This window comes from Geotrypetes seraphini, chromosome 6 (assembly GCF_902459505.1).
Source record: "Geotrypetes seraphini chromosome 6, aGeoSer1.1, whole genome shotgun sequence".
Taxonomy (NCBI): Eukaryota; Metazoa; Chordata; class Amphibia; order Gymnophiona; family Dermophiidae; genus Geotrypetes; species Geotrypetes seraphini.
In genome coordinates, this window is record NC_047089.1 from 87,474,260 (window position 1) to 87,489,214 (window position 14,955).

Sequence of the window (14,955 nt, forward strand, 5' to 3'; positions counted from 1 at the left end):
ATCTATAGGAAACCCTGAGAATTGATGCACTGTGGAGAAATTTAAGAGAAACAAAAACGATGTGATTACCGTATTTTCACGTAGATAACGCGCACCCGTGTAAAACGCGCACACGGGTATAGCACGCGGGGAACTCAAATTTATGTAATAAAATGTTAATATAGCGCGCACACGCGTATACCGCGCATGCTTAAACCTCCTCCCGCCTACTCCAAACCGGCATCCTCCCCCCCGCTTGCGTCACCCCCCTCCCCCTCTGATCCGAGATAATCTGATCCGGCATTCCCCCTGCGAACCGGCATCCTCCCCCCCCCCCCACGATCCTACATCCCCCCCAGCACAGCAAATACAACTCTTACCCGATTGGGCATCGGCACCAGCACCAATGCACAGCATGTGCCAGTGCCCGAAGATCCTCCCTCGTTGGTTTGGTTTGGGCTGGGCTGGGCCGGGCAGTGCGAGAGAGATCCTCCTTCTTCCTCTGCCGGGCTGGACTAGGCTTTGACCATTTGCGCATGCTCAAAGCCTTCTGGTCTCGCTCTCTCCGAGATAATCCTGGAGAGAGCGAGACCAGAAGGCTTTGAGCATGCGCAAATGCTCAAAGCCTAGTCCAGCCCGGCAGAGGAAGAAGGAGGATCTCTCTCGCACCGCCCGGCCCAGCCCAGCCCAGCCCAAACCAACGAGGGAGGATCTTCGGGCACTGGCACAGGCACATGCTGTGCATTGGTGCTGGTGCCGGTGCCCAATCGGGTAAGAGTTGTATTTGCGGTGCTGGGGGGCATATAGGATCGCGTGGGAGGGGGTGACGCGAGCAGGGGGGGGAGGATGCTGGTTCGCAGGGGGAATGCCGGATCAGAATGTAAAAAAAAAATTGTAAAATGCGCTCACACGTATAATGCGCATGGTTATGCACGGTTTGTAAAATCATGTATAACGCGCGCGTTATATGCGTGAAAATACGTTATATTTTAATGAAATTGAAATTCATATTCTTATGTGACATTTTCTTTTTTTTCATGTGCTTAACTGGGCTTCTGTCTTGAATGGCCTCATCTTTCCTCCAGCAACTGGAAGGATTGCAGATTTATCTCTCCATCTTCCATCTCTCTTGAAGTTTTCTAGACCCTCCTCCACTGCCTCTGACTGGCTGACTTTAGCCCCTCCCAAGCAAGCACTCAGGAAGGACAGCAGATTCATCTCTCCGTCCCCCATCTCTCTTGTAGTCGTCTTCTAGGCCCCTCTCTGCTGCCTTTGACTGGCTGACTGTAGCCCATCCCAAGCAAGCACTCAGGTGAACTTACTAGCCTTGATATCTATTTAATCTGAACCCTCTCGGGGCAGCGCTCTTTCTAGCTGGGGCTCTTGTCCTGAATGGCCTCATCTTTCCTCCAGCAACTGGTTAGTCATACATTCTAAGCTCTTCAGTTCCCATCTGTTCTGTCTCTTGGTCCTGTTTTTCCCTTTTTCTAGCCTGCCCTCTAAAATAAATTATTTTCTGTTTTCTTTCAGGAAGGACAGTAGATTCATCTCTCCATCCCCCATCTCTCTTGCAGTTTTCTTCTAGGCCCTCCCCCGCTGCCTCTGACTGCCTGACTGTAGCCCCTCCCAAGCAAACAGGTGGCCTCACTAGCCTTGCTGTCTATTTAATCTGAACCCTCTCAGAGCGTGAACAAGAAGCACATGCTCCTTAGTGCGCTCCTTCATTCGCCTCCTCAGGGAGCCTCCCTATTGTCACTGCCTCTCTTCTTGTATATCTCTATTTCCTTTCTCTGTTCCTCTCCTTATGGTTCCAATTCACTTTTTGCTTCTCATACTCACTCTCCCCAATCTCCCAATCTTAATCCTTTTCCCTCTCCTCTCCACATCACGTCCTCACTATCGTTCTTCTTTTCCTATCACCAGCCATCTTGTCATCTACCTTATTCACTGCACTCAAGCTCAAGCATTCTCTCTCTCCCATTCATCCATCTTCTTTCGCTTTGAGCCCCACCCATCTTCATCATTGCCATCATTATTCCCCTTTGCTTCGGCACACTCTCTTACTCCTCCTTCTGCTCACTGCTGGGGATGTCAATTCAAACACTGGCCTTCCACACCCTCTCTTTCCCCATGTGTGTAACCACCCTAACCTTATAAGTATTTCTCTTCTTCAGTCCTCTCTCCCTTTCTCATGTGCCCTGTGGAATGCTCAAACTGCCCTACATTCATGACCTCTTTATCTCCCAGTCCCTCCACCTGCTTGCTCTAACTGAAACATGGATTTACCCTGAGGACTCCACTGCAGCTGCTGCCCTCTCCCATAGTGGCTACCACTACTCCCATGCACCTCATCCTACTGGTCAAAGTGGAGAGATTGAGCTTCTTATCTTCCTTCTTGCAGATTCCAACCTCTTTTCCCTCCTCAATCCCACATTTGAAGCCATCCAACCTCCTCAATCCTCATTTGAAGGCCATTCTATCTGCCTATTCACTCCTCTACCTCTGTGGATAGCAGTCATTTATCGTCCTCTCAATAAGTCCCCTTCCTCCTTTCTCACTAAATTTGACTCCTGGCTTTCGGGCTTCCTTGATTCATCTTCTCCCTCCCTCATTCTTGGGAATTTTAACTTTCACATTGATGATCCCACTGACAAGTTTCTTGCCTTAACCCCCTCATTTGACCTCCAGCAAAGCTCCACTACCCCCACTCACTGGGAAGGCCATTGCCTTGATCTTGTCTTTTTATCCAATATCTCTCTCTCTCTAACTTCTCTACCTCACTCCTCCCCATCTCTGATCATCATCTGATAATCTTCACATTTACTTCTCCTTTCCCTCAGCCACGTCCACTCTCCCTCAGCCATGCCCAGTCACCTCCAACAGGTTTTGAAATCTTCAAGCCCTTGATCCTTCCACGCTCTCAACCACTGTTTCACTTCCCCTTGCCTCTACTATGTTATCCAAGTCTGTCCACAAGGCTGTCTCGTCGTACAACTCTATTCTCTCTCTGCTCTGGACGCTCCTGCTCCCCCTGTTCCTCGCTCTGTCAGGCATACCAAACCTCAACCTTGTCTCACTCCCAGTATTCATTACTTACGTTCCTGTACCCACTGTGCTGTGAGCCTTTGGCTCAAATCTTGCATACATGCTAACATTCTTCACTTCAAATTTATGCTGACTTCCTACGGGTTCTTCTATGGACCTTACACGGGTCAAGCAAGACTACTACATCCAACTAACTAACTCCCTTTCTTTCCACCCCGTCATCTCTTTGCCATGCTGAACTCCCTCCTCAAAGCACCCCCACCTCTGAACCCTCCTTCTCTCTCTCTCCAGACTATGGCTGATTACTTCCATGACAAGGTCTACAAGATCACCCTTGAATTAACTACAAAGTCACATCCTTCTCCCCTACCCACCATCCACTCTCCTGAACTTCAAATTCACACCACTCCCTCATCCTTCACCCAAGCAACTCGGGAAGCTCCCCTTGCCTGGTCCCACCCTCTCGACCCTCCGTCAACTACCGCTGATTTTTCCTCCTTTTCTGAAATCACAGAGTAAGAAACTGACCCCATCTCACATACTGTTATCCCTCCCATCTGCCATATTCTCAACCTATCCATTTCCACTGCAACTGTCCCCAATGCCTTCAAACATGTGGTGGTTAAGCCACTTCTGGAAAAACTCTCACTGGACCCCCATCTGCCCATCCAACTTTTACCTGTCTCCCTTCTTCTGTTTCTATACAAGCTACTCAAGCGTGCTGTTCTCCATCACTGCCTGGACTTCCTTTCAACTCGACAGATTTTTGATCCTCTGCAATCTGACTTTCGCCTCCATCACTCCACAGAGTCTGCAGTGACTTGTTCATGTCCAGATCTAAGGGCTTTTACTTGATCCTCATCCTTCTTGACCTGTCTTCTGCCTTTGATACTGTTAATCACAGCTTACTCCTTGATATGCTGTCCTTGCTTGGATTCCGTGAATCTGTCCTCTCCTGGTTTGCCTCTTACCTCTCCCATCGCACCTTTAGTGTATGTGGTGGGTCCTCTTCCGCTGCTACTCCACTAACATTTGACGTACCCCAGTGTTCTGTCTTAGGACCTCTTTTCTTCTCTCTCTCGACGACACTTCCCTCGGTGCCCTGATCTCCTCCCATGGCTTCCAGTATCATCTATATGCTGATGACTCCCAGATCTATCTCTCTACACCCAAAATTTCATTTAAAGTCCAAGAAAAAGTCTCTGCCTGTTTGGCTGACATTGCTGCCTGGATGTCCTACCGTCATCTGAAAGGCACATTACGATTGCTACATCCGCCAACGGAGATAAGTACCTTTTTGTACTTTCAGAACTGTTTATTGCTTCTCCTTATGTTGAGTGTTGGATTAGGGTAAGAGCTCTCCCTTCTGACACACACATTTTTGAAATTATTTTGCGATTAACCACAGGGCAAAGTTTAAGTTAGGTTTGTTATTTTTGTGTTGATTAAGTTTTCCACACAACACCAAAACCAGGTCCAAGGATGTATCAATCTTAATAAACCCAGCTGGGTTATCAAGTTTCCAACTCTAATGACAGTTTCTTTGAGTTGTAACTACTGAGGACCACCTTATATCACAGTGTTTATTTGTTTTTTAGTTGGTATACTCATGATATAAGGTTGTATTAGCTACACAATTATTATACTTTCCCGAGAGGTTACCAATAAGAAAGAATCTTTTTTGATCACTGCATTTTTCATTCTTTCTAATTTGGGTTCTGTTTAGTGAAGTCATCTGAAACTAAACATGTCTAAGACTGAGCTGCTCCTCCTCCTCCATTCTCCATCTCGGTAAATAATATTGTCATCATTCCAGTCTCATCTGCTCGCAACCTTGGAGTCGTCTTCAATTCTGACCTCTCATTTTCTTCACACATCCAACAAACTGCTAAGGCCTGTCACTTCTATCTCTACAACATCACCAAAATTTGCCCCTTCCTGTCTGAGCACACTACCCGGACCCTTGTCCACACTCTCGTAACCTCATGCTTAGATTACTGCAATCTGCTTCTAACTGGCTCCTGTAGTGCTGCCTTCTCACCCCCCACCCCCACCCCTAAAATCTGTGCAAAACTCTGCTGCACGACTCATTTTCTACCAACCTCGATACACTCATGTCACCCCTCTCCTTAAATCACTTCACTGGCTACCTATCTGCCTCCGCATGCAGTTCAAGCTCCTTTTGTTGATCTACAAGTACGTTCATTCTTCTGCTCCTCAATATCTCTTCTCTCTATATATACACCTCCTAGATAACTCTGTTTCTCAGATAAGCTGTTCTTAGCTGCACCCTTCACCTCCACTGCCAATCCAGACAATCCTTTCATCTAGCTGCCCCCTATACCTGGAATAAATTACCTGAGTTTGTCTTCCAAGCCCCCTTCCCTTACGTTGTTTAAAAGCAGACTGAAAACCCACCTTTTTGATATAGCCTTCAATCCATAACCCTATTCCCCACTGCCCTTCAACCCAGCCAGCAGATTAACCGTTCCCCTTAACTGTATCTATACATCCTGTTTGTCTGTCTTGTCTGTTTAGATTGTAACCTCTTTCAAGCAGGGACTGTTTTCTTTGTGACTCTGTATAGCGCTGTGTACATCTGGTAGCGCTATAGAAATAATTAATAGTAATAAAAGTAGTAGTAGTAAATAGATATGCTTTCAACCCACAGGTACGTCACAGTATGGTGAGACACCTCTTTTTGCAAATTTTGGCATAGTGCTATGCTACAGTATGTCGCATTTTGATAACTTGTGATGATATAATAATCTAATATGAACAATTGATATAGTGCTTTTCAACCATCCACATTGTTAAATTTAATATATACACACCTATGAAAATGTCAGTAATGGACTTTCAGCACATTGTCCTTTAGGTTAAGCAAAATACAGTAAAATTAATTTGACCCTTTAATTCTCAGATACTCAATATGCTTAAGTATAAATAATGCCTGATTTCAAAGCTTTGTTTTTCTTTTATATTTTTTGTTTATTTGCATTATCCAGCATTCATTCATGGCTATTGCATTTATAATTGTTTTATACATGAACAAATAGTTGATTTGAGTTCATATTTGTGTAATTTATTTTAGAGGAGAATAATTTGGTTTTCTCTCTACTTGTCAGTATCAAAAGCATTTGCTTTGATTATTAATATGTATATAATTATATGCTACTTATTTATTAATGAATACTGAAATTGATGATCCCATATAATGACAGTAATTTATTTATGTAAAATGGATTATGTAGGTGACCGAGGAAACTTCTCAATGGCTGCCAGATCATCTTCTCCAGCAGGAAAATCAGACATGTCCTCTAAACACAGAGCAGAGTCTAGATCACCCAAACTTGATGGACGAATGAGCAGAGCTGGTATTGACCAGAAGAAACCAAGGAATTCAGAAGGCTTATCTGCTGGTGAATCCCTTATGCTGAAATCTGATACTGCAAAATTGAGATCAGACTCTCACAGCAGATCATCATCTCCAAATCATAATACTCTTCAGACACTAAAATCTGATGGGAGACCACCATCTAATCTGAGAGCAGAATCTCCTGGACCAGGATCACGATCATCCTCGCCAAAACCAAAAACACTTCCACCAAGTAGATCTAGTATGCCTAGTGCCAGTTCTCCACAATTATCATCTCCACATGAAAAGAATCTACCTCAAAAACATTCAACACCTGCAAAGACAAAGCTTGACCCACCTCGTGAACGGTCTAAGTCAGACTCTTATACATTGGACCCTGATACCCTTCGCAAAAAGAAGTTACCATTAACGGAACCACTGAGGGGACGTTCAACATCGCCAAAACCAAAAATTCTTCTGAAAGATGCAAAACCTGCCACTAATACTGACAATAGAGCTCCTTCACCCCATGTTGTTCAGGAGAACCTTCACAGTGAAGTCATCGAAGTATGCACATCAAGCACTTTAAAGACTGATAGTATTACAGACAGCATATGTGAAGAGAACACAGAATTTAAAAATGTGGATGATAGCTTTTCCAAAGTTCATTTTAGCATAGGAAAAGCTCCACTGAAAGAAGAACAAGATATGAGAGGATCACCAAAAATTAGTCGCAAAAGTACCAGCAGACACATCCGACCAAAAAAAGAAAAAACTAGCTTCCTTTTCAAAGGAGATGGGACAAGACCACATGAACCAGCTAAGCAAGCAATGTCTCCTTCAGTGGCAGAATGTGCTAGAGCTGTCTTTGCTTCCTTTTTATGGCATGAAGGTATAGTTCATGATGCTATGGCCTGTTCTTCTTTTCTGAAATTTAATCCAGAACTTTCCAAAGAACATGCTCCTATAAGAAACAGCCTTAATATTCAGCAACCTAGTGATGAAAAAGAAACAAAGCTGAAAAACAGGCATTCTCTAGAAATATCATCTGCACTTAATATGTTTAACATTGCACCTCATGGACCAGATATATCTAAAATGGGCAGTATTAATAAAAACAAAGTTTTGTCTATGCTTAAAGAACCACCTTTGCCTGAAAAGTGTGAGGATGGAAAAACTGATAACATATCATTTGAATTATCCAGTCATCATACACTGAAGACAAGATCTCCCCTACCTTTAACATTACAGCACTTGGTAGCATTTTGGGAAGATATTTCCTTGGCAACCATCAAGGCAGCTTCCCAGAACATGATTTTCCCAAGCCCTGGGTCTTGTGCAGTTTTAAAGAAAAAAGAGAGTGATAAAGATAACAAGAAATCAAAAAAGGAGAAAAAGAAAAAGGAAAAAGCTGAGTGCAGACCAAGAGGGAATCTGTTTGGTGAAATGGCTCAGCTTGCTGTGGGAGGACCAGAGAAAGATACAATATGTGAATTGTGTGGAGAATCACATCCTTACCCAGTGACATATCATATGCGACAAGCTCATCCAGGTAAGATTAAAACTTCAAATTATGGCAAAAGCAGTATTCTAAAATAAAATATATTTATATTGGTGATAATTTGACTATTCTAAATCGTGCAGTTGAGAATTCTGTTTCACGAGAGATGATTGATGCATTCCAAAGTACCAAATTATGTGATAGTACAATTGCACAGTAAAGAACTTGTGTGCTTTTATAATTGTTAAGTGAAGGAACTTTGAATTATATTGTATGTTTTAGCATATGCCAGTTTGTTAGTAGAATATTCTATTGTATGTACTAAATATATACCATATATACTCAAATGTAAACCAATCTGAATATAAAAAAGGAGAAAACAGGGTGACTCAAATATAAACCAAGATTAGAAATTTGGGTATGCGAATGTCGTAAGTAATGCCATAAGTATAGAAACATGATGGCAGATAAAGGCCAAATGGCACATCCAGTCTGCCCATCTGCAGTAACCATGATCTCTTCCTCTCTCTAAGAGATCCCATATGCCTATCTCAAGCTTTCTTGAATTCAGACAGTCTCCACCACCTCTACCAGGTGACTGTTCCATGCATCTACTACCCTTTCTGTAAAAAAGTATTTCCTTAGATTGCTCCTGAGTCTATCACCTCTTAACTTCATCCTATGCCCTCTCATTCCAAAGTTTCCTTTTAATGAAAGAGACACAACTCATGCACATTTACATCACATAGGTATTTAAACATCTCTATCATATCTCCCCTCTCCTGCCTTTTACTCCAAAATTTACAGATTGAGATCTTTAAGTCTGTTCCCATATTCCTTATGATGAAGACCACATACCATTTTAGTAGCCTTCCTCTGGACCGACTCCATCCTTTTTAGATCTTTTTGAAGGTGCGGCCTCCAGAATTGTACACAGTATTCTAAATGAGGTCTCACCAGAGTCTTATACAGAGGCATCAATACCGCCTTTCTTCTACTGGCCATACCTCTACCTATGCAACCTAGCATCCTTCTAGCTTTTGCTGTCAACTTTTCAACCTGTTTGGCCACCTTAAGATCATCACATACAATCATATGCAAATACCGCTCTTCTGTCGTGCACTTAAGTTCTTCACCCCCTAAACTGTACCGTTCCCTACGGTTTTTGCAGCCCAAATGCATGACCTTACATTTCTTAGCATTAAATTTTAGCTGCCAAATTTCAGACCATTCTTCAAGCTTCACCAGGTCATTCTTCATGTTATTCACACCATCCTGGGTGTCTACTCTATTGCAGATTTTGGTATCATCTGCAAAGAAGCAAATCTTACCCAACAGCCCTTCGGCAATATCGTTTATAAAAATGTTAAAAAGAACAAGCCCAAGAACATAACCTTGGGCACATCACTAGTAACATCCCTATCCTCAGAGCGATCTCCATTGATTACTACCCTCTCTTGCCTTTCACTCAATCAGTTCTTGACCCAGCTTATCACTTTGGGACCCATCACAAGGGCACTCAGTTTATTTATTAGATATCTGTGTAGAACACTGTGAAAGGCTTTACTAAAATCTAAATACACCACATCTAGCACAATCCTTCTATCCAGTTATCTGGTCATCCAGTCAAAAAAATTGATCAGATTTGTCTGACAAGACCTACCTCTAGTGAATCCATGTTGCTTCTAATCTTATAATCCACAGGATTCCAGAAATTTCACTATTCTCTGTTTCTAAATATTTTTTACACCGTGTTATTGACAAACCAAAGTGTGGTTAAAACTTTTAATAAACATAAATATAAAAGGGATTCCATTAATTTCCTAAACCACAGAAGTCAGACTTACTGGCCTGTAATTCCCTACTTCTTCCTTACTTCCACTTTTGTGGAGAGGGACCACATCCGCCCTTCTCCAGTCCTCCAGTACCACTCTCAACTCTAGAGAATCATTGAAAAGGTCAGTCAGCAGAGCCACCAGGAAAATTACAAAGCGGTAAGCCTCACTTATCCCAGGACAAGCAGGCAGCCTATTCTCACATATGGGTGACATCACCAACGGAGCCCGGATGCTTGTAGAAACTAGAAGATTTGAGTCAGCCGCACCGCTCATGCGTGAGTGCCTTCCCGCCCAGCACAGGATGCATCTCCTCAGTTCTCAGTTTTCCGTGGAGCCGAGAAGTCCGTCTTTGACTCTCTGCGTTTAACTTTGTTACTTTGTGCCTTCTCTTTCCATGGTTCGTTTTTATTTTCTTCACGATTCGCTGTTTTCTTTTATTTCTAGTTAAAAAGAGAAATTTTATTCCGTTCGACTGCCGGGGCAGGCCGCTCGGCCGCAGCCCGTGGGCTTCGACTTTGCGGCAGCTATTTTTCCTCCTATGTTCCGGCCAGCAATGAGCTTCAAGAAGTGTAGCCAATGCCAGCATGCGATTTCCCTCACGGACCCACACCATTGGTGCCTCAAGTGCCTTGGCCGAACCATCAACCGAAGTCGTGCGAGTGCTGTGCTACTCTTAAACCTCGAGCTCTTAAACATCGTCGGATTTTAGTAGAGAAGCTTTTTGGGATGGATTCTTCGACCACTCCCTTGACTTCGAAAGTGGCCTCTGTCCAACCTTCGACCAAGGGCCTTTCTGCCTTCACTACTCCGACCTCGAGCCTCATCAGACCTTCTTCGTTTGCAGCGGCTCTTACCTCGACTACACCTGCTGTATCTTCCCCTGCATCCTCAGGTCAGATCGCTCAGCAGAAAGTTCCAGCGGTGGTAATCAAGGTGGTCAAGACTTCCAAGTCAAAGCACATTTCCACTGCCTCTGTGGAACCTCCAGCCAAAACAAGTGGTCCGGTTTCAGACGCAGATCCATCCTTGCCAGCTTCTTTCCAGACCATGTTAGAGAAGCAATTCATTCAGTACCTCACTAATATGGGACCGAAGCTTGCTACTCTAATCCAGCCTGGGCATTCTGCAGACTCCCGCGAGGTCGAGCCTCTTCCTATGCCTCCAGCTGAGACTACACACTCTATGCAGGGAGCAGAGTCTCTGCGAGTGTCTGGTCTGGCATCTATGCACGCGAAACAAGGAGCAGATTCTTTGCAAGTGCCTCAACAGGAATCTTCACACTCCATACAAGTCTTGGGAGTGCCTTGAGGTTCCTCCATCAAGCCTCCTGAGCTTCGATCCACAGCTTCTAGCTCTATCCATTCATTGGTAGCAACGTCTGCTTCCATCTCGGGGGTAAAGTCTCCTCGATCTTCGAGATCTGCTTCCAAACACCACTCTCACCGACGATCGAGGCCTTCCTCGAGGCATACTTCCAGGCATATCTCTTCTTCCAAAGAGCGTTCTTCTTCTACTAAGCTTCGATCTACGCCTTCCAGCTCTACTAGACCATCGACTCCTCGATCGAGGTCCCCGCTTCCAAACCTCGAGGACTCAGCGGTTTCTATTGCTTCGTCCAAGTCTCCTTTTTCTTTTGATGCCTATTTTCCTGCCGAAGCTTCATCTTCGACCCAGGCTGCCTCGACGTCCTTGAGTCCTTCTCGAGGCAAGGCATTAGCGGATCAGCTATCTTTCTCTTCTTTTCTTCGTCAGATTGCTGCTGACCTGGACCTTCAATTGGATGCTGGTTCTAAATACTCTAAGGAGTATCTCGAAGTCATGCATCTTCCTCAACCTCCTGCAGAGTCACTTAAGCTTCCTCTTCACAAGTTTTTGTCTCAGACTTTTACACGATGCCTGGAGATTCCTTATGCAATTCCTGCTGTTCAGGCAAGTTGGACTCCAGGTATAAAACTCTAATTTGCAAATGATTTGAAAATTCGCAGTTGTCTCGCCAATCCTTACTTGTGGACTCCTCCTTGAAAAGGTCCCGTCCTTCCAAGGTTTATGCTACCTTTCCTCCTGGAAGGGAAGGGAAAACTATAGACAAGTTTGGACGTCGCCTCTACCAAAATGCCATGATGTCCTCTAAAGTCCTCAATTACAATTTCCATTTTGTCACTTATTTCAAGTTCCACATTGATCTTCTTCCTAAATTTCTCAGTTATCTAGATACTCAAAAGCACTTCGAATTTCAAGAAGTCATAGCTACTCTGTCACAACTCAGATTACATCTACCTCAGTCTTCTTATGATGCATTTGAGTTGTCCACCAGGGCGACTGCTTGTTCTGTAGCAATGTGCTGCCTAGCCTGGCTTCGCACTATTGACATGGACCCTAATCTTCAGGACCGCTTGGCTATTGTTCCTTGTGCAGTCAATGACCTCTTCGAGGAAGCCACAAAAAAATTGTCTGAACATGAAAAATCCTTTGCTTCTATTGACAGACCAAAGCCCAAGCCAGCTCCTGCCAAGCCTGCATGCACTCCTCCAATTTTCCAGAGGCGTTTTGCTCCGAGTGTGGCTCCTTACACTCTCCCTCCTCTCAATAAACAGCAGAATCAGAAGCAACAGAAATCTCAACCTTCTGCTGCACCTAAGGCTACACAGCCTTTTTGACTGTTTAACACAGAACATAACCTCCACCGTTCTGTCTCTGACCTATCTTCCCCCTATTGGAGGTCGTCTCCATCATTTTTATCACCGATGGGAGACCATCATTTCCGACCTCTGGGTGCTGTCATTCATCAGGGAAGGATACTCTCTTCATTTCACTCAGGTTCCACTAGAGCTTCCTCCAAGAGAGTATCCTTCCAGTCCATCCCAGACCACCCTTCTTCTTCAGGCAGCTCAAGCTCTGCTTTGTCTCCATGCCATTGAACCAGTTCCTTTGGAACAGCAGAACAGGGGGTTTTACTCTTGTTACTTCCTTGTTCCGAAGAAGACAGGTGATCTGCAACCCATTCTGGATCTTAGGGCTCTCAACAAATTTTTAGTCAAGGAAAAATTTTGAATGTTGTCCCTGGCATCCCTTTATTCCGTTCTCGATCAGAACAACTGGCTATGCTCTCTGGAACTCAAGGAGGCCTATACTCATATTCCCATTCATCTGGCCTCCCGGCAATATCTCAGATTTCGGGTGGGGTATCTGCATTATCAATACAGAGTGCTGCCCTTTGGCCTGGCTTTCTCTCCCAGAGTATTCACCAAGTTCCTGGTAGTGGTAGCAGCAGCTCTAAGGAACCATGGTCTCCAGGTATTTCCCTATCTAGATGACTGGCTCATCAAAGATTCAACATCTCTGGGGGTTATTGTAGCAACCCAACGGACTACATGGTTCCTACAAAGTTTGGGATTCAAAATCAACTTTCCCAAATCACAACTTCAACCCTCTCAGAATCTACAATTCATAGGAGCTGTTCTGGACACTATCCAACTCAGAGCATTCCTTCCGCAACCACGTCTGGAAGCTCTCCTTCAACTCTCATGCAGTGTCTTCTTCCCACTCTTCCATCTCTTCTAGCGAGACACATGATGGTGCTACTGGGTCACATGGCCTCCACAGTACACGTGACTCCTTTTGCCAGACTTCACCTCAGAATTCCTCAGTGGGCCCTGGCATCTCAGTGGACGTAGGTTTGTGACCCACTTTCTCGACACATTGCAGTCACTCCTTCATTGAGACAGTCTCTCCGCTGGTGGATGCTCTCTTCCAATCTCTCCAGAGGCTTGCTGTTTCAAACGACCCCCCACCAGAAGGTCCTTACAACAGATTCCTCGACCTACGCTTGGGTCGCTCATCTCGATGGACCGTACTTAAGGCCACTGGACCAGTACCGATCGTCAGTGTCACATCAATCTGTTGGAACTCAGAGCGATCTTCATGGCTTTCAAAGTTTTTCAACATCTTCTTCACGACCAGGTAGTCCTCATTCGGACGGACAACCAAGTCGCCATGTACTATGTCAACTAACAGGGAGGGACGGGATCTTCCTCCCTTTGTCAAGAAGCTCTGAAGGTTTGGGACTGGGCAATTCGCCACAACACCTTCCTCAAAGCTGTCTACATCCAAGGGGTGAAATATTGCTTGGTGGACAAGTTGAGTCATCTTCTGCAACCTCACGAATGGACACTTCATTCCTCACCTCTTCATCACATTTTTTCACAGTGGGGAACGCCTCAGATAGATCTCTTTGCAGCTCTCTACAACCACAAACTGCCTCAATTCTGCTCCAGGATATATTCTCCTCATCACCTCGAGGCAGATGCTTTTCTTCTGGAATGGACGAATCTCTTCCTAAACCATTCCCTCCATTCCCTCTCATTCTCAAGACTCTTGTCAAGTTGATGAACGATCATGCCACCATGATTCTGATTATTCCTTGGTGGCTGAGACAACCTTGGTACTCCCTTCTACTTCAACTCAGCAGCAGGGAGCCATTTCTTCTACCAGTTTTTCCATCTCTGCTTACAATGAGTCAGGGATCTCTGCTTCATCCCAACCTGCAGTCTCTACACCTGACTGCTTGGTACCTCTCAACATAACTCCTCTTCAGTTTTCTCAACGTGTAAGAGAGATTTTAGAGGCTTCTAGGAAGCCTACCACTAGACAATGCTATTACCAAAAATGGACTAGATTTTCTACGTGGTATTTTTCTCATGATAAGGAGTCTCAACATTCCTACTTATCTTCTATTTTAGATTACCTTTTGCACTTATCCACCTCTGGCCTCAAGTCTACATCGATCCGAGTCCATCTCAGTGCAATTGCTGCTTTCCATCAGTCTATTGAAGGGAAACCCCTCTTTGCTCATCCTGTCATTTCCAGATTCATGAAAGGACTTTTCAATGTCAAACCTCCTCTCAAACTGCCTCCAGTGGTTTGGGACCTCAATGTTGTTCTTGCTCAATTGATGAAGCCTCCATTTGAACCAATGTCTACGGCTCATATAAAGTATCTCACTTGGAAAGTGGTGTTTCTCATTGCCTTCACTTCTGTTCGAAGAGTCAGTGAGCTACAAGTTTTAGTTGCTGATCCACCTTTCACTGTGTTCCATCATGACAAGGTGGTCCTCCGTACTCATCCCAAATTCCTTCCTAAAGTGGTTTCAGAATTTCATCTCAACCAATCCATTGTTCTTTCCAAAGCCTCATTCTCATGCTGGAGAATCAGCTCTTCATACTCTGGACTGTAAA

At 44.4% G+C, this 14,955-nt stretch overlaps 1 protein-coding gene across 9 annotated transcripts in view; it reads left to right on the plus strand.

Annotated features, from left to right (window-relative positions):
• Positions 1-14,955, plus strand: part of MYCBP2 (MYC binding protein 2) — a 977,923-nt gene that overhangs the window by 730,130 nt on the left and 232,838 nt on the right. For all 9 annotated transcript variants that reach the window (XM_033949399.1, XM_033949405.1, XM_033949401.1 and 6 more), the window contains one exon: positions 6,279-7,934. In XM_033949399.1, coding sequence (XP_033805290.1) covers positions 6,279-7,934 — 1,656 coding nt within the window. The remainder of the gene's footprint in view (positions 1-6,278; positions 7,935-14,955) is intronic.